We start from the raw sequence: 23,488 nt of genomic DNA, 5'->3' as shown, positions 1-23,488 counted from the left end.
CTCTACTCATATAAGAGATCAACAGCATAAGCACTTGCATTAGACAACATTTTTATGGCCCTTTCTCTCGTAAATAAGCAGCCATCAGTAGCTAGCTTGCATAAGTGGATATCACTGCCTTATTAGCATTGCATATATGAAACCAAGGGCAGAAAGAAAGAGATAATTATTTTGATCGCTGTACAATTTACTAACCTCTGCATTAATGAATCTTACTTCTGCTAAAGTTCTTAATAAATCTCTTTCTAAAGAGAAGCATTTGGTGGGTGAAGGTAATTCTCTTGGCACACTTGCTTCCTGTTCCTCATCTGCCATAGTAATACTTGCTTTTTTCTTGAATACTAGGAAAAAGAAATAATGTGCATTATTTTAACAACTTTTGTATGCAGGCATGTGTTTACGTAAACTTTTAAAATGATAAGGCCCTCCTTCCCAGTTTTAAATTTGTTCCCCCCCCATTAACCATGCAATCTAAATTTCCTTTGAGTTCTTGGTTGTTAGAAATACCATGCAGACATACACTATCCTTACATTACATTCTGTAGCTGTTGGGGTACAATTTAAGTACAGATACAGATTACAATATGGTTGCTATGACCTGAAATGACAAATTCTGGTATCTGAGGCATGGGAGCAAATACTTCGGGCTCAGGGTGCAGGGTCCAAAGAAAGCATGCAGGTGAAGGGAGCAGCTGAACTTCCAAGAGGTTATTTTGGTTGGGAGGGAGAGACAAGGAACATTTGGTAGATCTAGGGCTGACCCTGTGGGTTTCAGCAGGTCTACAGGTAGAGTCTAGCACAGAATCCATTTACCACTAGAGTAATGTTATCCATATCTAAATTTCTGTAGCCGATGCCACTAACACACACATCCCAATTCCAGGGGCTGATCTGGCCCTCAATCCCCCCCCCCAGACACCCAAGACCCCACTAATGTTGACAGCATCAGCAAAATTAATTACTAAATTAAAAATGACACAGCTCTGGGGTAGAAAAAGCCCATTTGATAAGCAGAGAGAAGGTGATAATTCCCTTTCCAGATTATCTACATTTGGACCTTGAGCCAAAAAAAGGCGAGCCATTCTGCTCATTCTGGCTCACTGTTATATCAAATGTGGGAATTGATTTGCCCAAATGCCCCTCTAGGTTGCCCAAATGCCCCTTTAAGGACTTGAACAGGTCAGAAACAGGTTTCTGCTTAAAAAAGAAAAAAAACACATTTGCATTTTCTTGATGCCACCTGATGAAATATTATGCATAATACACTGACTTACACTTCTTGCGTTTTGACACCTTCGCTTGATTGTCATCATACAAGAGGCAGAATCTACACGCAGCCCGACACACATCCCACACACATTGTTTCCGTGCTGTTTTTGCGATTTCTGACCAAAGTCTGATTCTGCACCAATGAAAACAGAGGTCAGCAAACTTTTTCAGCAGGGAGCTCAGACTATATTTTTTTTTTGGGGGGGGGGGAATGAACAAATTCCTATGCCCCACAAATAACCCAGAGATGCATTTTAAATAAAAGCACAAATTCTACTCATGTAAAAACACCAGGCAGACCCCACAAATAACCCAGAGATGCATTTTAAAAAAAAGGACGCATTCTACTCATGTAAAAACACTCTGATTCCCAGACTGTCCGCGGGCCGGATTGAGAAGGCGATTGGGCCAGATCCAGCCCCTGGGCCTTAGTTTGCTTACCCATGAATTAAAAGATCCAAATAAATTTTCAACAACAACAACAAAAGCCCTAGGAAAAAAGACTGCACAAACAAATGCAGGAATATACTCATTTATAGGATGTGGAAACTTAGTCCTAAAAAAGATGAAGTGTTCCCCTAGCCACAATGACATTTGAACACAATCCATCCCAAACTAAGCACTACTGTTTTCAAAGTGAGAATTAAGCATGAGAATGATCAAATCAGGATAGTCTGTCCTTATTAGAATGAAGGAGTTCTGTGTATTCAGATACAGACAGCATTTCCTGATTTGATTATTGACTGGTGGCTGTAGCAAGCAGAGACCCAGTCCCCAATTCAAAGACTTTACAATAAAAAAAATCAAACAAAATGATTTCTCATTGCTACCTCTCTTTATCGTTTTCACGTCCTATTCTCTTCAAATGCCCATCTGCTTTCTCCACATTTCTGGAGTGATGCTCTGCTTTTGCACAGAGATAGCCAATTGGACCCTTACTTTTACTTGAAGCAACTAATAGAAAAGGAGAAAAATGCAGACTCGTGATATTACTACCACAGTAATTTCAAAATCTGAATACTAGGATGATTTAGCCACTGAATGAACAACTGCAGGATAAACATACTGTAAATGCTAACTGACTAATTCAACAACAGCAAACAAGTTCAGACATGACCCCAATGGCCGAAAGATAAAGATTCCTATGAAAGATATTAAAGCATCTTTAAGTCTTCGACATGCTACTGTTGACTTGAGGAAATATAAACCTGGAGGGAAAACATTTTATAACACATCCTATCCGCATAATGTATGCTAATGTAACATTAACACTGTTTTTCCATAGAAGCTGACACCGCAGTGTGTTAAATCAAACAAACCCTGGGTTTTAAACTAACAAAAGACAGACAAATAGGAAAAGAGGAGGGGAGGTAGTTACAATCCCCCCAAAATTGACAAAGAAAGGAAGTTATACTGACAGAGACAACAGGAAAATGAACTGAGCCTTCAGGTATAAAATGACTCCAGCAATACCAATATGTCAAACAAGGATTATTTTAGTAGTGTAATGACAAAGTAGTCATGGTTTTATAAGCATACTACATAAGGCTTTCCTACAAATATAACAAGGTTGGCAATAAATAACATCCCATTATCGTCCTTGACATAATCATGACAGAAAAAGCTTTAATATGGCCCTCAAGCAATAACTCTAAATAATAATACATGAACATAGAATTTTTATTTTTTAAATATTTCTGGACCAGGAGGCATCATGGAACTGATAGTATTTACTAGAACTCTTTTAACACAATCCTACACACACCTTCTGAGAAGAAATTCCACTTCAGTCACTGAGCTTCATTCTCAGACAAGTGAACATAGAATTGTATCCCTTACTGATAATCTTTGAAAATTTTAATATGTTTTCCATCAATGGACACACATTATCATATATCATATCATATCATATATTAAGAAGTACACATTCTTACTGCAGAAGTTGTAATTTCAAAACATACCTATCATCTCCTTTCAATTGATATTTTATGTAAAGTGCCTAAGCATTTGTTTGTTTATTAATTAAAGTTAAAGCCTGATTCCCGCTATTTGAGGAGTAGTGAAAATAATGCTATGTGAACACTTTACTTAGCATACATATGCTGAGTGAAAAAAAAACCTTGCAGGATCAGACCAAGAGTGTGTCTAGTCCTACAGTGGCCATGGGAAACTGCATGTTGCATTGCACACAGAAACACAGAATTCCGTCTCCCAATGTAAAATATACAGCCCTCTGGATATTTGGGGTGGTGCAGGTGCTCTACAAAAGATCCCAAGTTTTTCCTCCTGCACCAGCATAAATATGAATGTTCACAGAGAAGGCCTTGGTTGTGAGACAACTAGGGGCAGAAAATTTCCAGATTTTTTTTTCTTGAGTAAGTAGCTCAAGGATCTTAAGGAGGCAGGAACTTATTTTAACTATAAACTGACTTCTTCTCAGACAGCCATAATCTCTACAGTGGTACCTTGGGTTAAGTACTTAATTCATTCCGGAGGTCCGTTCTTCTTCTTTTTTAAACAATATTTTTTATTAACCGACCAATCAAATCAAATCACATCACATAAATTCCAAATTACAAAGCCGAATTTTAAATTTTTGTTGAGGGGACCCATATTTCAAGTTTCGAAGGGGGATTCCGATCATTTTCTTGCTGCTGCGTTAATATCCAAATCAGTCCAAATAAAGTTCATAATTCTATCCAGTCTTATCTTGCTGTTTCCACATCTCATCTTGTTCGTATATTTTTCCCCCTTTTTTCCCTTTATGATCTCTTCTGATCATCTCCTTAAGCAGATAAACCCCAATTGTAATCCTTTGTGAATTTTTCCATTCGTCCAATTCTCATATCGAGATGGTTTCCATATATCATCTCTTTCATAAATAACATCGCTCTTTCCATCATTTATCTCGCAAACTGTTGTTCTTAAGTCCCTCTGAGGAGTATCACACACAATACAAAAGCAGCTCTATCCCTCCTCCCAGACTCAAGTCCTCCGACAGAGCTTGCCAACATGGCGACGGTATTTTTAACTGCGTCATTCCAAAGCTCTTATACATTCCACAGTCTTCTTAAAACATGCTTTGGTTAGAAAATTTATCTCCACACAGTCTTAAATCCACAGCTTAAGTTATTAAAATGACATTTCTGACTTGTGTGTGTGGGGGGGATTCTTGTTTAATCACATAGAGGAAAGAAAGGAAAGTCCCCCCCCCCATCAGTCCCTTTGCCATACTGAGTCTTGGCATATCTTCTCATGATTTATTCTTGTTCCTCCGACTCGTCTTGTTTATCAGAGATCTCTTCAGTTAGCAGTCTTTACTCCCCCTCCTTCCTTGAAATATGTGCATTCGCTTCCTCCTAATTGCTTCTTTTGAAGTTCTTGCAGCTAGCGGTGTGGATCAGAGACAACGTCCAGGAGCGACGAGATCCCACAGGAGGGCATTCTGCCTAGTGCCCCCATCCCCACAAATTCGGGGGTGGCATAGGGCACAGCAGGCAAGGGCAGCCCCCCCACAACCTTGGGGAGGGGGTAGGGAGGCTATTTACTCCCATCACAGCCTCCTAATTACCTCGTGTGGGTCGGAGAGATGTTATTGTCAGCCATCTTCCGATGCGCCCCTAGTGGCCCCTCTCGTTCCAGAGGTCCGTTCTTAACCTGAAACTGTTATTAACCTGAAGCACCACTTTAGCTAATGGGGTCTCCTGCTGCCGCCGTGCCGCCGGAGCATGATTTCTGTTCTCATCCTGAAGCAAAGTTCTTAACCTGAAGAACTATTTCTGGGTTGGCGGAGTCTGTAACCTGAAGTGTATGTAACCTGAAGCGTATGTAACCCGAGGTATCACTGTATTTGCTGATTATTGTGAACAACTCAATGGGAGAACAGAGAAATCCTAGCAAGTCAAAAGTCTGGCCTGTTTATGGCACCAAGATGTACCCAAACAAAACAAACATCCTTACAGGAAAAAGACCCACTGCTTTCAATAAGATTCATTCAAATAAATTGTCTCACACTGATGTACTAATGATTTAAATCTACTTAACAGTGGCTGTCTGGTACTGAATATGAAGAGGCTCTATTTTGCCTTGGTCAGGCCACACCTGGAGTACTGTTCCAGTTCTGGGCACCACAATTTAAGAAGGATATTGATAAGCTGGAATGTGTGCAGAAGACAGTGACCAAGATGATCAAGGGTCTGGAAACTAAGCCTTATAAGGAGTGGTTGAGAGATATAGATATGTTTAGCCTGGAGAAGAGCAGATTGAGAGGGGATACAACAGCCATCTTTGAATATCTGAAGGGCTATATAACACGGAAGATGGAACACACTTGTTTTCTGCTGTTCCAGATGGTAGGACCAAAACCAGTGGATCCAAATTACAAGAAAGGAGATTCCAACTAAACATCAGGAAGAACCTTCTGATGGTAAGAGCTGTTTGACAGTGGAACAGACTACCTCAGAAGGCTATGGACTTTCCTTCATTGGATATTTTGAAAGAGAGGATGGATTACCATCTGTCAGAGATTCTTTAGCTGTGAATCCTGCATTGCAAGGAGGTTCAACAAGATGACCCCTGGGGTCTCTTCCAACTCTACAATTCTATGAATCTATGAAAGAGCAAGAAGTCAGGCAGGTCACCATAAGGTATACAACACTTAAACTTATATGTTTTAAAGGAAGCTAGTTGTTTAGAAAGGCAGTAAGTGTTCTGCTATGCCGAAAGTCCTGAGAACCTACATTTCACTGGGAACTGGTGTTTACCTCAATTAAAGCTCATCTTTAATAATTTATGTCAAAAGCCTATTAAATGTTAACTGGAAAGCTTTTGATCACTCAAGACTTTGTCTGAGGGATCACAGTTTTCGCTTCAGGACTGAATTACTAAAAACAGCTTACATGGATTATTTCAAAAAACAGCCTTGATCCAACATTCAAATTTGGCTGGTGTCAGTCTTAAGATATTTTCATATCAGAGTAGAAAAATTAAAATGTAATTTCCTTACTCTGGACTAGAGCTGATGTGTTCAATCAATGCGAGGACCTGCCATGAATAAAGGGTAGGAAGGGTAGGAAACAGCCACTACAATGAATGGAGCGCTTATAGACGCAGAATCCACGAAGTTTACATATTTCATTAAACTCTACTCCTCCCGGCCCTATATTTGACAGCTGAAATCCAATTCTTAGGTTAGGCAAAATATCATCAACACAAGCTTCATCAGATAGATTATAATACCTTTAACTTCATTTTCACTATCAAGGACAATCTGAAATGCCTCAGGAGCGAGTGCATGGCCAGCATTCACCAACAGAGACCGTTTTTTCCTCACGCTAGCCTTTTGAGTCCCTTTTTTAGCCTAAACAAAGGAAATCATTTGTTATTACACAGGTAGGAGCAATAGTAAAATGTGGCAGTCCCCGTCCCTTGAGAGATGTCAGCCACCCTCCCCTCCAAAATACATTGTTCCATTGTCCCTTCCCTCAGTTTTCTTTTCTGGCTGACACTGAAATTTTTGTGGCTACTAGATATGCTCCCTCCTCAGTGAATTGTTTGTGGGTAGGAAAGCGGATTTCCTCTTAGGGTTACTTTAAAACATTTTTTTTTTTGGTCTGCAAACTTTAGCATTCTCCTCAGCATACTGATACCTCCCCTCTTGGCATTCACCACCTCAGTTAGCAATTCGACAGAGGCTCACAAACCCCTATTTTATAAATGCAACTGCTACATTTATTATGTATGCTTTTTCTGGGGTCTCTTTTAAACACTATCTCTCTTCACACCCATTCTCACTCTGGGATTCATGCCAGAGAGACTACATTAGTGTCTTATGTAGCTTCAGATATTATGATTTTCTATATTATTTTGCATTTCAATTGCATTTTTCTCATTTATTGTAAGCCACCCAGAGTACATTAATGTTATGTGAAATCATACAAATGGATAAAATAAAGTAATCATGGCTCTTTACTGTTAATTAGGATTTCTGGAAAATCCTAAAAAATATTAAAATTATAATAATTGATGAGAGTGAGGAAATACAAACTAAATTTATTCATTTAGCATCTATCTCCCAAAATATACATTGGGCATAACCCTTTATTTTAATATCTTCAATAGGTTGCTTTGTGATGAAGAACGATCAGCTACTTATCTCAGTCAAATCTGCATCTGCTTTTTATTTGTTTTATACACACAGAGAGGGACATGAGTATCTAGTTTATAGATAGATTATATTATTACTGATATACTTGAATAACTTCACCAGCAGTTACCTGTTCAATCATCAAGCTTGCTTGGTCTTCTAGACGCTCCAGGGGCTGGTATAACATTGTATTTAAGCTAAGCCGATTGAATGCCATTTTAAGGTATTCATGATACAGCCCCTTGTTATCAAGATAAATTGCCTTCTGCAAATGTTCCATGGCAGCCTCTATTCTGTCTCCGTTTTCTTCAATGCGGGCAATTTCCATATGAACTTGGCAACGTAACAAAATCAACATGCTAGAAAACATAACCATATTCAATAAAACTATGAAGAGGTGCTTTGTTCTTATGCGATGCATCTGTATTGCAATAATGATTTATTTGGATGAAAAAACCTTTCCCTTTTCCACTTGCAGTAAGTCTGGCAAAGAGAGAGTCATATAAATATGTATAATGATCATAAGTGGCTCTTGAAGGGCAACGACAGAACAATTTTCAAAGGATCCATGTATATGACTTAATCTACAGCATAAAATATTATCTTACAGTGAAATACCTGTGGAGTTATTATAGTCACATAGGAAGGCTAGAACACTGAGAAGCTTTGGCTCAGTGGTAAAGTCATGGGTTGTTTGTATATGCGCCAGATATCTGGTTAAAAGGATCTCTATAGAAAGACTGGGAAAAACTGCTGCCTGGAGAGCTAATGTGATAACTGTAAAATGCAGCTCCTTGATACACCAGATGTTCATACAAAGGGTATCAGATCCTGTAAAACAGGCTTCCTCAGCCACGGCCCTCCAGATGCTTTTGGCCTACAACTCCCATGATTCCTAGCTAACAGGACCAGTGGTCAGGGATGATGGGAAGTGTAGTCTCAAAACATCTGGAGGGCTGAGTTTGAGGAAGCCTGCCATAAAACAACAAACAAGACATATAAAAACCCATTTACCTGTCAATTTTCTCTAGGATTTCAGCAATAGCTAGCAATGGTCTTCGGACATGCTGTTGCAAGTTGTGCTGCAGTAATGGTAAGCAGGTATTCCACAGGGTAGCACATACCGCCTGAATAACGTTAGGGTCCTTCAGTCGAATGGCACGATTCAAAATTAGGTCAAGTTTCTGTATTGTTCTTAGCTGAGCCTACAAGTATAAAAATACACTTGGCATTGATTATAGAACAATGTTTCCTGAACTTAATCTGCAGACTAGAGGAAAGTCTGGACAGCATGTTGATAGCATCTCCCAAGAACAAAAACTGTTTTCCCATTCATAATTTGCACCATCTTATTGGCAGTGGATGCTTACCCCTTTCTGAGTGGGTGCCTGTCAAGGTCCCTTGCACTCGGCCGCCTTCCTCAGGCAGTAAGAACAGAGTGCACATGGTCAGGCGGCTGTTAGGGGATTTCTCCCTGGCCACTGGGACCTCTGGCTTGAATTCCCGCCGGCTGCTGCATCTCAAATGGGCCAATTGGTGGCCTCTCCTGGGGGGGGGTGCCTCACAGGCCGAGAGTGCATTGGCTGCATGCATGTCCTCACAGCCAGTGAGTTATAAAAGCCGGCAGCACTGTCCTGCAGTAGTAATATACTGATTATGAGGCATAGCGCATGAGTTACAGAAATCTGTCTTGCAATTTTCTATGACAACAGTTATTGACCAGCAGACCACTCTCTTCCCTCCAGCTTGGGGAACACTTCCCTATCTTTCCTCTGTAACAATGTTTCATGATTTGGGAGAAAGACACAGAAGGAAAGGGGGGATGGGACCCAAATCCTATGTGGAAGGGGGAGATTTCTCTACGAAGCAGTGTCAATTAAGGAACAAACATACCTCAACAACACTTTTAGCATAAGTTGCAATTCTAGGCCCAAGTTTCTGGACTTCACAATCGCATTCCAAGCAGTCCAATTCAATTTCTCTTGCTGGATCCTATTAATATAAGCATATTTTTCACCCAGAAATGCACATGCTCGTGATTAATCTCTGATGCAGCCCGATGTTTCATTACAGTGTTGCGCAGTGGCGTAGCGTGGGTTGTCAGCACTCGGGGCAAGGCAAGTAATTTGCGCCCCTACCCCGTGGATTTGCACCCCCTAACCCGTGGATTTGCGCCCCCTAACCCTAACCCCCAGATGTTGCGCCCGGTGCAGCCGGCCCCCCTGCACCCCCCACGCTATGCCACTGGTGTTGCGCATTTGTGCTTGTAGACCTAGGGTGCTACAAGCACTCGTCAGTGTCATGCGACTTCCAGAAGCACAGGTGTCTTTGTCTGTTGCAGTAAATGCCACAAAGAGGCTTGTGGCACCTTAAAAACAAACTGATCCATTATAGCATAAGTTTTCATGGACTAGAATCTACTTTATCAGATGCACAATGCATTATCTTCGGTTGGAATTGTGTCTGCCTTATACACACAATTATAGTACATGCATTGTGGCGGAGCCATCCTTCTGACACTGGTATTGTTGCTATTTACCTGGGCAGGGCAAGGGAAGGTGAGGGTTGAGTGGCAGAGGACACTTGGGTTGGACTATTGTGCAGATAGATAATTTCAGACTGCCATCTAATTTGCTGCTACATCCCTGCAATCTTAAAGAGCCTTTGATCTGTGATGATGTTGTAAGATAACAAGGATGTGGGCATCTCCCTGTGCTGATATGTATTATCGGTGTATCAATACTTAACATTTAATATAAACAGTGCAAAGGGGATAGGTTAAGAATCTACAAGAATAAGGGGGTGTCCCCCTTTCCACCCTCTATAGTATCAGCACCATGGGCTTTGCGGGGAGGTAAGAACATACTGTTTGTTGTGGCTAAATAGAATTATCTTGTATGATAGGAGTTGTGAGAATTAACCACATTGGAATGTATCCAGCTAAGTTATGTTCAGAGTTGTTGTTTAGTCATTTAGTCGTGTCCGACTCTTCGTGATCCCATGGACCAGAGCACGCCAGGCACTCCTGTCTTCCACTGCCTCCCACAGTTTGGTCAAACTCATGTTAGTAGCTTTGAGAACACTGTCCAACATCTCGTGTTCAGAGTAGACTCATTGAAATTAACAAGTCCATTAATTTGGTCTACTCAGAGCATAACTTAGTTGGAAACAACCCATGATTTCCATCACAAACACAGCTGGGGATAATGGCCCACTGGGTCAAACAGGATAGCCAGTCCTTGCAAAACTTTCTCAATTTTAAATATGTAGATATACAGCAAAATACTAATTTATTTCCAATAGTATATTCTCTCCTTGCTTTTTGCAATTAATTGTTCTTTAGGGAGCAATGACTTTAATTGTCTCTGATAATAGCTCTAGGACTGGAATCTTTTCCTCTTTGTTCAGCTTGACACTCATACAAGAATAAAAAATAATGATAAAACAAAGTGATTCAAAAAAGAATTTCCTGACACTCACGGTAATCTTATATTTGAACAGGTCGCTTAAACATAAAGATGCAATAGGTATACAATTTAGTTTCAAGCAAAGTCGAGCCAATTCCAGCAGCAAGGAAATTCTGGAAAAGTAGAAAATAAAACCAAATAGGATAGAAGTAGTGTTGGCAAAGAAATCACTTATTGCTTATTTATTACTATAAACCTAAAATGACAGTACGTTAAAATCTGGCATCAAATCCCCAGCCCAGGGAAATCTCTTAAATTTCTAAAAAGCACAATCCCACCTCCAAACAAATTATCTGAGAAAGGAAGAAAAGGGGCATGTAGCCCAGCAAGCCAGTTCCAGAGTCAGCTGTTCAAAAAGGAGTGAATGGATGCTGCAATATGAAACAAGAGGTTAAGAAGAGAGCCATGGATAAAACAGCAAACCCCCACCCCAAATACAGTGGAATGAACATAAAGGGAAATGTAATGAATTACTTAAGAAGACTGAACATTTTCCGAAATAATGGGAGCAGAGTCCCCAATTGGGTTCTACTGTGATCCCTCCATGCACATATGGTTATGTGCATGGGAAGCTCTGCACTTGTTATTTCCATATTCAATTCTCCCTCCCACCCCAGGACTCCAGCTGTGACTTTGTTTGAGCTTGAAGTAAACTCCAATGTTGGACTTGAGTTGGACAGGGAAGGCTGGAGGGAGGAAAACACAAGCACACAGGCCTTCCACTCTGGGTAATGGCTAGCATATGGCAAGGAGGGAGAGAGATGCATGAAACCCTCATCACCATTGGTGCTGGCAGGGATTGTGCCCCAAGGACAAATTACGAAAGATCTTTGGACCAATAGAGCTTTAATACAGCATGGGAGACACTCTGTCAACTCTCATCTTCTTGGCATGGATGTAAGATAAATAGCAAATTCTTATGTTTTTAAAAAGAGCTTCTAGAGTTTTGCTAACACATGCAACTTACCTATCTTTACGGTTTAATTTCTTTCTAGAGCCTTTGAAAATTCCGTATATTGTTTTCAACTCAGTATCAACGTCTTGAGGAATCTCATTTTTATCTAACTGCCTGCAATTATTTTATAATGCAATGATTACTAACAGAAGAACATCTCAAAACCTATTAAACAATCAACCTTTCCCCCTCTAACACAAGCAGGATTTGTGAATACAGTACAGTATTGTTTTTAAAAAAATACCTAAAATAAATCAAAAGTCAATTTGACCTGTCTTCTAAGACAATAGGCCTTGGCAAACAAAAGTTACACTCCAAGCAATCTCATTTTCCATAAGAGCATGCCAAATTCCATTCCATTCAGGAAACCAGAAGAGCTGAGTGTGGAGGGAAGGCTCTGAGTGCTTTATTCTTATATGGAGGATCATCACAGTAGCTATCTCAGCAAACATTTACGACTGACCCTCTATAAGACAGATCTGCAGCATGTCACTCATCTGCTCATCTAAGTTGAGTAACAATTCAGGCCAACACCTGAATAACAAGCTACCCAGGACACTGCTGCTGGATGTGCCTGCAACTATTTCACAGAGAGAAAAGGGGATGGGGTTAATTCTGCAAGGCAATTGTTCCATACTTCTATGTTGAACTGCACTAGCAGTTTTTCTTCCACTCATGTCTTTCTGGATTGCAGCCCACCTCTAGAATTTGGGTGGTATCCAATTCACTTGCTCTATTAGCACAAAGATTTCCATTTGAGCTGCTGAACTCCCTGCCTCCTCTCCCCAGATCTTTTCTGGAAGGTTGAGAGGAAATCCAGAAGATATTTAGGGAACAAGCAGGAAAAAGAGAGGGTGGCAAAATTCCACTGTGTATCCAAAATTTCCTGTGATGACAGAATGAGTGCACTGAATATTACCCATATGGTTTAAACAAGAGCTTTTCAAACTGTGTGTCGTGACACATCAGTGTTTAGGTGTGTCATGTGAAAACTCCCCAAGCTCCTCCTGGGTCTGGAAAAGGGCTAGCTTAACTTCCAGTTTGCTAGTAAAACTGAATTACTGTGTCGTGAAATGCTGCATGTATCAAAAGTGTGTCACCAGCATAAAAAGTTTGGAAAGCTCTGGTTTAAACAATTGAGATTCTCATCTACGTTAGCTAATACTTACAACTTGATTGTTTGGATTTTATAAATAATGTTCAGACTGGCAGAACTTTCCACTTCATCTTCTATATCTAAAGCTTCCATTAGTTTGTAACGCACCTAGAAGCAATTATAAAAGTTATATCAGCATTTAAAGCAAGGAGCAAGTCAAGAAAGATTAAAATTCTTCACAACATTTTCCTGCAGGTTTAAGTTTGCAAACGATGCCATTGTCTGACATTACCACAGCAGGATCCTTAGTCTCACCAAAGACCGGAGCAACCTTAGCAGTCATGGAAGAAAAGGAGAGAAACAGGAAGCAGACCGTAGGAATAAATGGACAGGTCTCAGCAGAGGGATGTAGAAAGTGGATTCCCCAAGAATCAGCATCGGGACCTGTGCTTTTTCACTTCCTCACAAATGACTTAGAGTTAAGGGTTAACTGTGAGATAATCAAGTTTGCTGAAGATACCAAACTGTTCAGGGTGCTTAAAAGGGAAGAGGCGTGTGAGCTTTGAAAGGATTTCTCCAAACTGGGAGAATGGGCAGTAAAATGGCAAATGCAGTGTAAGAAAGTGTAAAATGATGCATGTTGGTCACGGGCTGTGGGACTGATCCAGAAGAAACTTCTTATGTTTGAACAGTAAGTCCTATACATTTATAAAGGCTTCACTTGGAACACAAAGCTCCCTTCCAGATGGGCTTCCAAAGTGTAGGATGCTTCTCTCCACTAAAGTGAACAAGGCGAATGACCTCAATTCTGGATTGTGACACTCGCAACTAAACATTAAGCAACGGGTGCAAATGTGAACTTACTGAATAATCTGCTATGCTACAGAGTTTTAATTCAATCTTTCTTCTGCTTATTTTGCCTATTCCAAAATGAAGCTTTATAGCAACAAACTTAAGCAACCCATTTTGCTTAATTAGATCATTTTCAACTTCCTTTTCTCATGGACTGCAGATGTACTGGAATGCTCACTTATTATGTGGTTATTACAGAAATGATTGGTGGCACTTCTGAGAGATGTAGCTCACTAGCCATTTTTCAATTGCTTTTGTAGTTTAATACCACTGCTAGGTTGCTTTTCTCAAAGGTACGTTTGAGCAGTGTATAATGCACAACCTGATTTATGTACTTTTATCTTATGGCTTTATTAATATTACATCCATGGGAAATCCAGTACATTTTTCATTTCATGAAATGTTATGCAAGATCCATTTCCCATTACCCCAAGATTGATCATGTGGAAAGAAACAAAAAGATGAAAAGAAATGGAACAGAAGGGGCGGGGGGGAATCACCAATCGTATTAGGCATCAAATGCATACATATTTGATAATGCTCAGTGATCAGATTTAGCTAGTCATTTTTCCTAGGGTGTGTACAACAGCGCAGAACAAACAACTGCAACAGAATTCTACCAGGCTGGTTTACTTTTAGTTGTAGAATTGAACAAAGTTTTCTAGAAAGTTGGGTAACCTGAAATGGCCTTCGGTTTAAAAAAAATGGAGGGGGGAGGTGACAGCATTCAACGCATTGTCTTAAACTAATCAGGTTTATCTTCTACCTGAAAGAAATAATTTCCTGACCCACTTTGTTTCATAAACCTCTTTCGTCCAATAAACTTTTCTTGTTTGTTCGACTCCTGCCTGAGACTCTAAATCATTTCGTTTTCCCTCACACAAGTCCCCCACTAGATAATCTGTGGTAAATTGTAGAAATTTGTGCAATGGGTGTACTGTGAGGTGGGTGCACTATATTTAGTAGGGAGCAGTAAGTGGGAGTGGGTCCACCGCCTTATTAATTGGTGGTATTAAGTGATGGGTCTGCTACAGCATGTGGTCCCCAGAGGTTTCCCCAAAGAGAATGAAGCCCTTGGGCTGAAAAAATGTCCTCCACCGCTACAATAGGAAACCATATGATTCCTATGTTGATTAACAGAAGTTACCATTATTGAAAATATTTGTTTATATCTCCCTGGAACATATTCTTTAATAAACCCTGCTGCAGTTGACGAAAATTCTATAGCTTCTTGCGTTCTGGAAGCATCCAGGAAACACTCAAGCAACTCTCTGAAACAGAAACAAAATAATGTTTATTGTTAACACAATTGTGCAAGGTGTTTATAAATGAGCAATGTTACAAAATCACTATATCTCATTTGAAAGCTGCAAAAGACCATTCTTTTATTAAGGTGCTCACATCCAAAGGAATGCACAGACATAGCAGCCTATTCTGATTTACCTGCTGCAAGTGTAACCTTTAGCTTCCATTCCAGGCTCCTTTTCAAATTGCTAGCCATCTGAGGCACTCTTGCATTGATAATCATGAGAGTTTTTGTTGATTTCATCTGCATACAAGCTTACAAAATGATACAATCACCATCTTAGAAAAGGCATAGGGTAGGATGAAAGCCTCTTCTAAGACAGCACCTGCCATCCGCAGTTTTGACAGGGCTCCTTATTTAAAATGATGAACTTTAAAAAAAAAATGTTACCCAGTTAATCAGGGGCAGCTTTTACTCAATCGAAATGTTTTAAAATAGATTAATCCAACCAACCAGTTGTTCAAAAGTTCCAGCCCTGTAAAATGTATTTTTCTCTTTTCTGTAAGATATATTTTTTTCTTTTTTCAGTAAAATGTATTTTACTTTTTATCCTTCCTTGTATGTTCTAAGAAGCTTTAAAATATTTTTTTTGTCAGTTTGTTTTTTGCCAGCACTGCATCGGTCAAATTGCTAACTTAAGTTTCCTTTAGGTAACTGACATTTTTGATAGGTTAGATAAATGAACTTGCACTCAAATAATAAGATCTGTGCTTAACATGATTCTCCCCCCCAAAAAAAAAGGGGGGGGGAGAGAAGAAGGACTGAGCAAGGAAGCTAAGAAGCAGTCATCTCAAATTCCCTCAATACTTCAATTTGCTTGCTGATTCTAAAGTTATTCCAGCAGAATACTATATTAACAGTCTATTTTAAATTAAACCCTTTGTTTAATCAATGTTGACAGTAAGGGTGAAAGTCCGATGAATGCAGACAGACTTAAGTTTAGAAACCTGAGCCAGCATTGATTGGCTGGAACTTTTTAGCCAGTTCCATTTCTTTTCTCTTTTATTTCCCTCCAGAGGAAATGTTTTGAGCCTATGAAGAGCCATTACAATCATCTCAGAAATACCATCAGTTTTCTTTCCCTTCCATCAGTCAACACCATGTCCTCCAGTAGTTTCATTTGAAAGAGACAGTAATCTGATTGGCAATAAAAGACCAACAAGTCTCATCCGTTTAGTTCAATGAAAACTGACAAGGACAAAGGCTCCAGTGTGCAGTTGGCATCTCTGCCAAGGCAAAGCATATGTGTGTCAAGAGAAAAAGGAAGCTATGCTACAATCTAGGCATATGGAAGGAAGGAAAAGAAGCCAGAAATCAATCTGAAGTTCGCAAATACACAATGAACCATGATCTCCTGCAATATAATGGACTGCTAGGAGTTCCCTAAATTAAAGTAGGAAAGACCATTCTGTAATTTTGCCAAAGACTGGCTACTTCTGGATCAGCAAAAAGCAGGAGGGGGGAGGTTTAGCTGCTTGTAGTCCTTCGGCGCACAAAATGAAAATGCATTAAAGTATGATCAGTATACTTATTTCTTATTTATTTTGTTATTTATTACGTTTCTATTTCGCAAACACCCCAATGCTACAACAATACAATTAAAACATCTGAAATACTCCGTTATGTCAATGTTGGGTAGCGCTGAGGAACGGCGGCATCCTGCTGGTCCCCCAGCCTCTCCAGCTGGGATCCCGACTGATGGGAGACATTGCTGGAGTGTTTGAATCGGACCTGGCTGCAAATTGGCCAATAGCGGCTAGGTCAAGGGGCAGGCCCTCCTGGGAGTGGGCCTGACTGACTCCCTTGAGGACTTCACTCAGGTCCACTCCCAGAGTATCTAAAGAGTGTCGGGCCTCATACCTGGCACTTTGAATCTCTCTCCCACCCTTGCTATAGTTAGACTGGCTCTTGCCCATCATGGAGGTAGTGTTCGTTTTCAGACTTTTCTATGGATTACAATTGTTTGCTGCATTTGGTGCTCAGGAGGAATTTGTTCTTTGGGTCCATTGGCTGACCTGGGGGTTTTGCCTACCTTATAGTAACAACATTAGTGGGTAAGGCATTGGGTAAAAGTCATGGTTGGAGGGGAGGTTTTAAGGCTTTGCCTGCCCCTCCAAGGGAATGGGGTATCCCATTAAAGGGATCCTGGTGGAGGTGCTGCTGTCTGGACACCTAGATGGGGCTAGGGCCATATCTCTCCTCAAAACTGATTTTTGTGGGAAGTCCCAATTTAATGTATGTCATAGGACTCCCTCGCCACAGATTCGACTCCTGGAAGAATCAACCAGCAGGCGGGCTGGTTGAAATGGTTATACCCAAAGCCTAAGCCTAAGCCATGTACATCTTTAATCAATGAAGTTGTGGCCTAATTTAAACCAAACAATGTTGTCATGAGTGGTCATTTAATGGATGGGGGGACAGTGGGTTATGGCGTCTTGGCATGTGAGCAACGAAAAGCAAACTTCCAAAACCAACCAGATACTCTTGCAGCTAAGAATCCCAGAGTTTCCAAGAACAATATCTTTCAGCCATCAATCATCTGGGTAAAAATGAATGTTTTTATATTTCCATGTTGTGGGATACCCTTCCAGCATAAATTCAGCCAGGGTCCTTGCTACTAATTTTCAAGAGTCACTTGAAGACCTTTTGATGCTAACAGGCCTATTCAGTTGTTTAAATTTCCTCATTTCTACGATAGTTTTGTATTGCTTTAATGGTATTTTATGTTCTTACTGTATCTGCATATGTTGATATATACCAGCTTGGTATTATATACAAATGAGAGGTATAGAAGCATTTTATACAGAAAGAAAGAAAGAAACTTCAACTTGCATCATCAGTTCCGCAGTCCAGTCCTTGTCTTGCTCAATGGGATGTTTCAGTGCAGGCACAATCTGATAGAGGCTTGGAATAAGATAGTGGCGGAACCCAGGCTTAAGAAATGGCCTTACAATCCTCCAGTATATAACGGAAGCATTATGTATCAAAAAATAATACCTGGAATAAAATAGAGTACACATTATGATATTGTGCAAGGATGAAATGGACTTGGGGTTTCTTTGCCCCACCAAGTTTTTGCTTTCAACTTTCAACACTGCATCGTCTATTTAATGGATGGCCAACCTGAGGCAAGTGGCCCATGCAAGGTGGTCTGTGTGACAGACCTGAAATGAACATAAAGCTGGGCGGATTCCAGCAAATTATTAAAATACAGTAATTCATCAAATATTAAAAGCTTCCCTAAACAGGGCTGCCTTCAGATGTCTTCTAAAAGTTGGATAGTTGTTTATTTCTTTGACATCTGGTGGGAGGGCATTCCACAGGGCAGGCACCACTACTGAGAAGGCCGCTCTGCCTGGTTCCCTGTAACTTCACATCTCGCAGTGAGGGAACCGCCGGAAGGCCCTCAAAGCTGGACCTCAGCATCTGGACTGAACAATGGGGGTGGAGACGCTCCTTCAAGTATACTGGGCCGAGGCTGTTTAGGGCTGTAAAGGTCAGCACCAACGCTTTGAATTGTGCTCAGAAACGTACTCGGAGCCAATGTAGGTTTTTCAGGACCGGTGTTAAGTAGTCTTGGCGGCCATTCCCAGTCACCAGTCTAGCTGCAGCATTCTGGATTAGTTGTAGTTTCCAATGTTTACTCTCTAGGTTTTAATGTTGCCGGTGGCCGTTATGCAGCTTTATTTTCACATAAGCTTCTAATTTCTGCAATTTTCAAGTGACTGAAATCCTCCTTGCTACTCATTTGTATTCTATAGTCATGGACTATTATGTTTAATATAAAAGTAAGGACTAGTAAAGGTATCTTAATTTGGGAGGATGGATCCCATTTGATCGAATACAGACATGATCTTCATTGTTTTGCTGCAACATGTCAGCTCTGAACTAAAATAGCAAATATATTAATCACTGTTTGGGGTGCATTTTTGAAAACTGTGATACAATGATTCAATGCAATCTTCCGCACTGTGATATCATTGTTCTAGTCAAGAACCATAGTTCAGAAATATTGCATGATGGAAACAGAGAAACCCACAAAGAATGCCCCAAATGGAAACCAAATATAAAGGACTTACCTTGCGTTACCTAATGCAAAGTCTACTACTTTCAGCAAATGTACAATGAATTTGTCAAATTGTTCCTAAAACAAAACAATATATATATATATATTAAAAAACTGGGAATGACTCAAAGCCTTTATTACTGACTTAGCATGACTTGTAACGTCTATGCACTCTATTTTTTTTTTAATTTAAAAAACCCCATCCTATCCAACAACATAATTTTCTGTATCCTTCAGAAAGGCTTTTCATGGGGTGCATGGGGGGGATGGAAAATAACTGGTTCTAAAGATTTATTTTTTCTTAGAGGCAAGTCATACTGTTTACTATATAACATGGAATTTTGCCTTCACCTGATCACAACAAAAGAACAGCCTTAAAATCAACACCCAAACTCACAGTACATGCTCACCAAATTATCAGTAGACACAGGGGTATATAATTGGCTCTTGCACAAATATGCTCTACCCAAAAACTGGTTAACTGGAGGTTTTCCTTTAAAATACATTCGTAGACAGTCATCGCTCATTTCCGGAAAACCCATCTAAAATTAAACAGATTTCAGTTTTAAATTAAGATGAACAAACACCTCATAAGGTAAAAAGGGGCGTATTGTTACAAAAGGGGCATATTGTTACCTTATAAGCCTGTTCTGCACACATGACATACAAGTCAAAAGAGAAACTCTCCAAGGCATCAAGTGCTGATTTCCCATCATTCGCTGATTTGATCAATTTGTAAGCACTCTTCAGCGCTTCGACATCTTGAAAATAAAATTTTAATTAGGCAGAAAATAACATAACCATTTCGAACAAATACCTGTTTTATTTTCATAATCTAAACAATCAGACATAGCCAAGCAAAACACTATACTCCTCGGTCTCATTAAGTTCAATGGGACTTACTCCCAAGTAAGTATGTATAGGATTGCATCCTAACACAGTAAACAGTTTTGGACTATCAATATGTATCAGGGCAAATCTGCATGACCATTAACTAGGATTTGTTTTGATCTGATGTTTTCTGTAGTGTCAGCTCCAGCAAAATATAAATGTGATAAAGCAGTTCTCTGAGCAGTTCTCCACAAGCCTTGACTTGAACCAGTGCGGTTTTTTTTAGAAAATTAGGTGCTGGAACTCATCATGAACCCTTGTTCTCTTATAATGGCAATGGAACCCACCTGAGATGTGCCGGAATTGAGTTCTGGCTGAAAAAAGCCCATATGATTTGCATGCAATAAGTCCCAGTTTCAACTCCTCATACCTCCTATTAAAATATTTCTGAAAGCAGGTCTGTGAAAGATGCTTGTCTGAGACAGTTACTGCCAGTCAGAGTAGACAATGCTGGCTAGAAGGATCAATTGCCTGTTGCAGCATAAGATGCAGCTGCACAGTTCAGGTGTGACTTTCAATGCACCATCTATTGCGGTGTTGCCAATAGTCTAAGGTGTGGCAAATCATTCAGACCGCACCACATGCAAGCCACCACAAAACATGAGCCAAAACAAAATAAGAAATATTTTTGATCGTGGAAACTGGGTGTCAGTTCCCTAAGAGGAGCAACCATAACATATCACTCTTAAGACTTGCTATTTCTATGCTGCCAGTGGGGGTATACCATAGCTCAGCATGCCTGAAATTGGATTCAGCATACTATGATATCAGGATATTCTGAAATATGTATGCACTCTATATGTAAAATAAATAGACATAAGGCTATATAGGGCAAAGCACAGTTAGAATAACGGAATCATAGAATCATAGAGTTGGAAGGGAACTGAGGGTCATCTAGTCCAACCCCCTGCAACCTGCCCACAGCTGTCCCTAGGTGGGCTCAAGCCATCAACTTTCTGGTTAACATCTCTCTCTCTCTCCCTCCGTCCCCCACTCTCTGTGGCTTTTTATCCAAACAGAAAGAATTGTATTATACATGGGATTTTATTACACAGCGATAGCAGCAATCCTATGCACATTTACCTAGGAATGCCCCAATCTGTATTTAGGAGTATCTGTATCTATGGAGAGAGTACCTAGTCTATTTGAGTGTGTGGAAAAGAAAGAGTCAACATTATACATCTTTAAAAAAGAGAAAGATGGTTAGTAACATTTACCTTGATGTCTCTCAGCATCTGACAGGTGCTGCCTGATTGCTATCTCCATATCTTCTTAGTTGTAACTTTGCCCTAAATCTGCTAGCAGGAAAGTAATTAAACAAAACAATATTAAATATAAACAAGTTTTTAAAATGTTGACAGCAATGAACACAAACTTCTAAAAAGTTTTACATTTTGGTTGCCTGTTTCATAACTTTTCCACATTCACTCTTTCACCCACTCTATAGGAGACCACAATAACTATGGCTCCAATCCTACATACACTTATATGAAAGTAAATTGCATTACGGTGCAATCCTATACATGCTTACCCAAAAGTAAGTCCTACTTAGTGCAATGGGTCTTACTCCCAAGTGAGTGATTTTTGGATTGCAGCCTTTGTAGTTTACATGAGATCAGGCCACAAGGCTGCACATTCACATTTACTCAAGAGTAAGCCCACTGATGGGACACAGGTGGCGCTGTGGTCTAAACCACTGAGCCTCTTAGGCTTGCCGATCAGAAGGTCAGCAGTTTGAATCCCCGCAACGGAGTGAGCTCCAGTTGCTTGATCCCAGCTCCTGCCAGCCTAGCAGTTTGAAAGCATGCCAGTGCAAGTAGATAAATAGGTACCACTGCAGTGGGATGGTAAACGGCATTTCCGTGCGCTGCTCTGGTTTTGGTGTTCCGTTATGCCAGAAGCGGCTTAGTCATGCCGGCCACATGACCTGGAAAAATTGTCTGCGGACAAACACCGGCTACCTCGGCCTGTAAAGTGAGATGAGCGCCGTAACCCCAGAGTTGTCTGTGACTGGACTTAACTGTCAGGGGTCCTTTACCTTTACCATTTTAAGCCCACTGATAGATGCAAAGGACTAGGTCTGCTTTGAAAACTTGCAAAAACAAAAGTGCCATGGTACTGAAGACATTTGTAAGCTTCCTAAACTCAAAGCTGTTTACATTGTTGGTGTCATTTTTTCATTAAAAAAGCACAACTGCAACCATTCATAATTCAACAAAAGCAGCTTAGCGATGAAAAAATTATACACACACACACACACACACACACACGCACATTGCAATATATAATACATATATGTATGTATATATGTGTGTGTATACACTATATGTATGTGTATGTATTATTGCTATATATATTGTATATATATACTGTATATGTATATACACACACACACTGCTATATATATATGGACGATTCTTTCCCCCCCCCCCCCCGGTTTCACTACCAACCTGGTTTCCCTCCTGCCTCGCCCCCCGCCTGCTAACATGCTATTGCCCCTCTGGAACCCCAGGAGCAACTTCAAGCCCGCCGCTCTTCCGCGTCCCTCGGTCTCCTAGCAACGCGCCACCGGCAACCGAGTCACTCTCATGCCCGCCCACTGCCCTACGGGTCCCTAAGCAAGTCACAATTCCCTCGCAAGCGCAACGTTTCCCCCCCCCCCCCCCGTGGCCCGCGACGCTAGTAGGCAGAGCCGTGCGTCTTCCGTTGTCTGAATGGGAAGTTGCCGCGTTCTCATAGAATAAACCAGAGCGGGAAGCGGGGGAAGAGGAGCAGGAAGGAAGAAGAAAACAAAACAAAAATAACGGGGAGGAATCCAACCTGAAACAAAAGGGAAGTCCCCGCACTTCCCAAATCAAGCTTATTTCGTGTGAAGCGCTCTTGAGTTTCTGTAGCGCTGCCTGTGCAAATTCGAATCTGTGTGTGATGTGTCCATATTGCAGATTGGAGGATCGCACGGATGCTGGTGGTGGGACTAGTGTCACCGTCCCTGCGTAATCTACTGCTGCACCTTATTTATTCATCCAGTGTTGCACCTTTATTATGTAATCCAGTGTTGCTCGGGGTCAGGCAAAGGCTGAGAGAAAGAAGCAAAGAACAAACTAGGAAGGTGGCCCAGTGCTAGTATTAGAGGCTAGAGGCGAGGCTTGCGATTTCCAGCCCGTAAACGCTGCTCAGGTTTCAGTCTGCTTAACTTGCGACCTCGGAATCCTGTCCAGCCCAATCCAGAAGTCTTGAGGTCCTCTTGACCTGCGTGCAACTGTCATTCAAGGACAGACTGCCTCCAGTAGGTAAAACATAGCCATCGCGGCCAGTAGTCGTTGACAGCCTTATTCTTCGTGAATTTGTCTAATCTTCTTTTTAAGGCTATCCCAAGTTGGCCATCGCTACCTCTCGTGAGAGCGAGTTGTACAGTTTAGCTGTGCCCTTCGAGAAGAAGGG

The 23,488-nt window shown here is 40.7% G+C and overlaps 1 protein-coding gene across 4 annotated transcripts in view; it reads right to left on the bottom strand.

Annotated features, from left to right (window-relative positions):
* Positions 1-22,624, bottom strand: part of CFAP46 (cilia and flagella associated protein 46) — an 87,659-nt gene extending 65,035 nt beyond the window's left edge. For 2 of the 4 annotated variants that reach the window (XM_083505908.1, XM_083505911.1), the window contains exons 1-17: positions 22,498-22,624; positions 21,265-21,342; positions 19,793-19,917; positions 19,567-19,698; positions 19,170-19,234; positions 17,923-18,087; positions 14,932-15,055; positions 13,006-13,100; positions 11,849-11,950; positions 10,895-10,994; positions 9,308-9,406; positions 8,429-8,619; positions 7,545-7,773; positions 6,508-6,628; positions 2,100-2,223; positions 1,275-1,402; positions 196-341 (exon numbers count right to left, since the gene is read on the bottom strand). In XM_083505908.1, the coding sequence (XP_083362034.1) occupies positions 196-341; positions 1,275-1,402; positions 2,100-2,223; positions 6,508-6,628; positions 7,545-7,773; positions 8,429-8,619; positions 9,308-9,406; positions 10,895-10,994; positions 11,849-11,950; positions 13,006-13,100; positions 14,932-15,055; positions 17,923-18,087; positions 19,170-19,234; positions 19,567-19,698; positions 19,793-19,917; positions 21,265-21,313 (1,995 nt within the window). In that variant the 5' untranslated portion in view covers positions 21,314-21,342; positions 22,498-22,624. Of the gene's footprint in view, positions 1-195; positions 342-1,274; positions 1,403-2,099; positions 2,224-6,507; positions 6,629-7,544; positions 7,774-8,428; positions 8,620-9,307; positions 9,407-10,894; positions 10,995-11,848; positions 11,951-13,005; positions 13,101-14,931; positions 15,056-17,918; positions 18,088-19,169; positions 19,235-19,566; positions 19,699-19,792; positions 19,918-21,264; positions 21,346-22,497 lie in introns of all 4 variants that reach the window. The other 2 variants (XM_083505909.1, XM_083505910.1) reach the window with 2 other exon arrangements.
* Positions 22,625-23,488: the final 864 nt, after the last annotated feature.

This window comes from Podarcis liolepis (assembly GCF_965112155.1).
Source record: "Podarcis liolepis genome assembly, chromosome: 5".
In the NCBI taxonomy this organism is placed as follows: Eukaryota; Metazoa; Chordata; class Lepidosauria; order Squamata; family Lacertidae; genus Podarcis; species Podarcis liolepis.
This window is presented reverse-complemented; position numbering and strand designations above follow the sequence as displayed.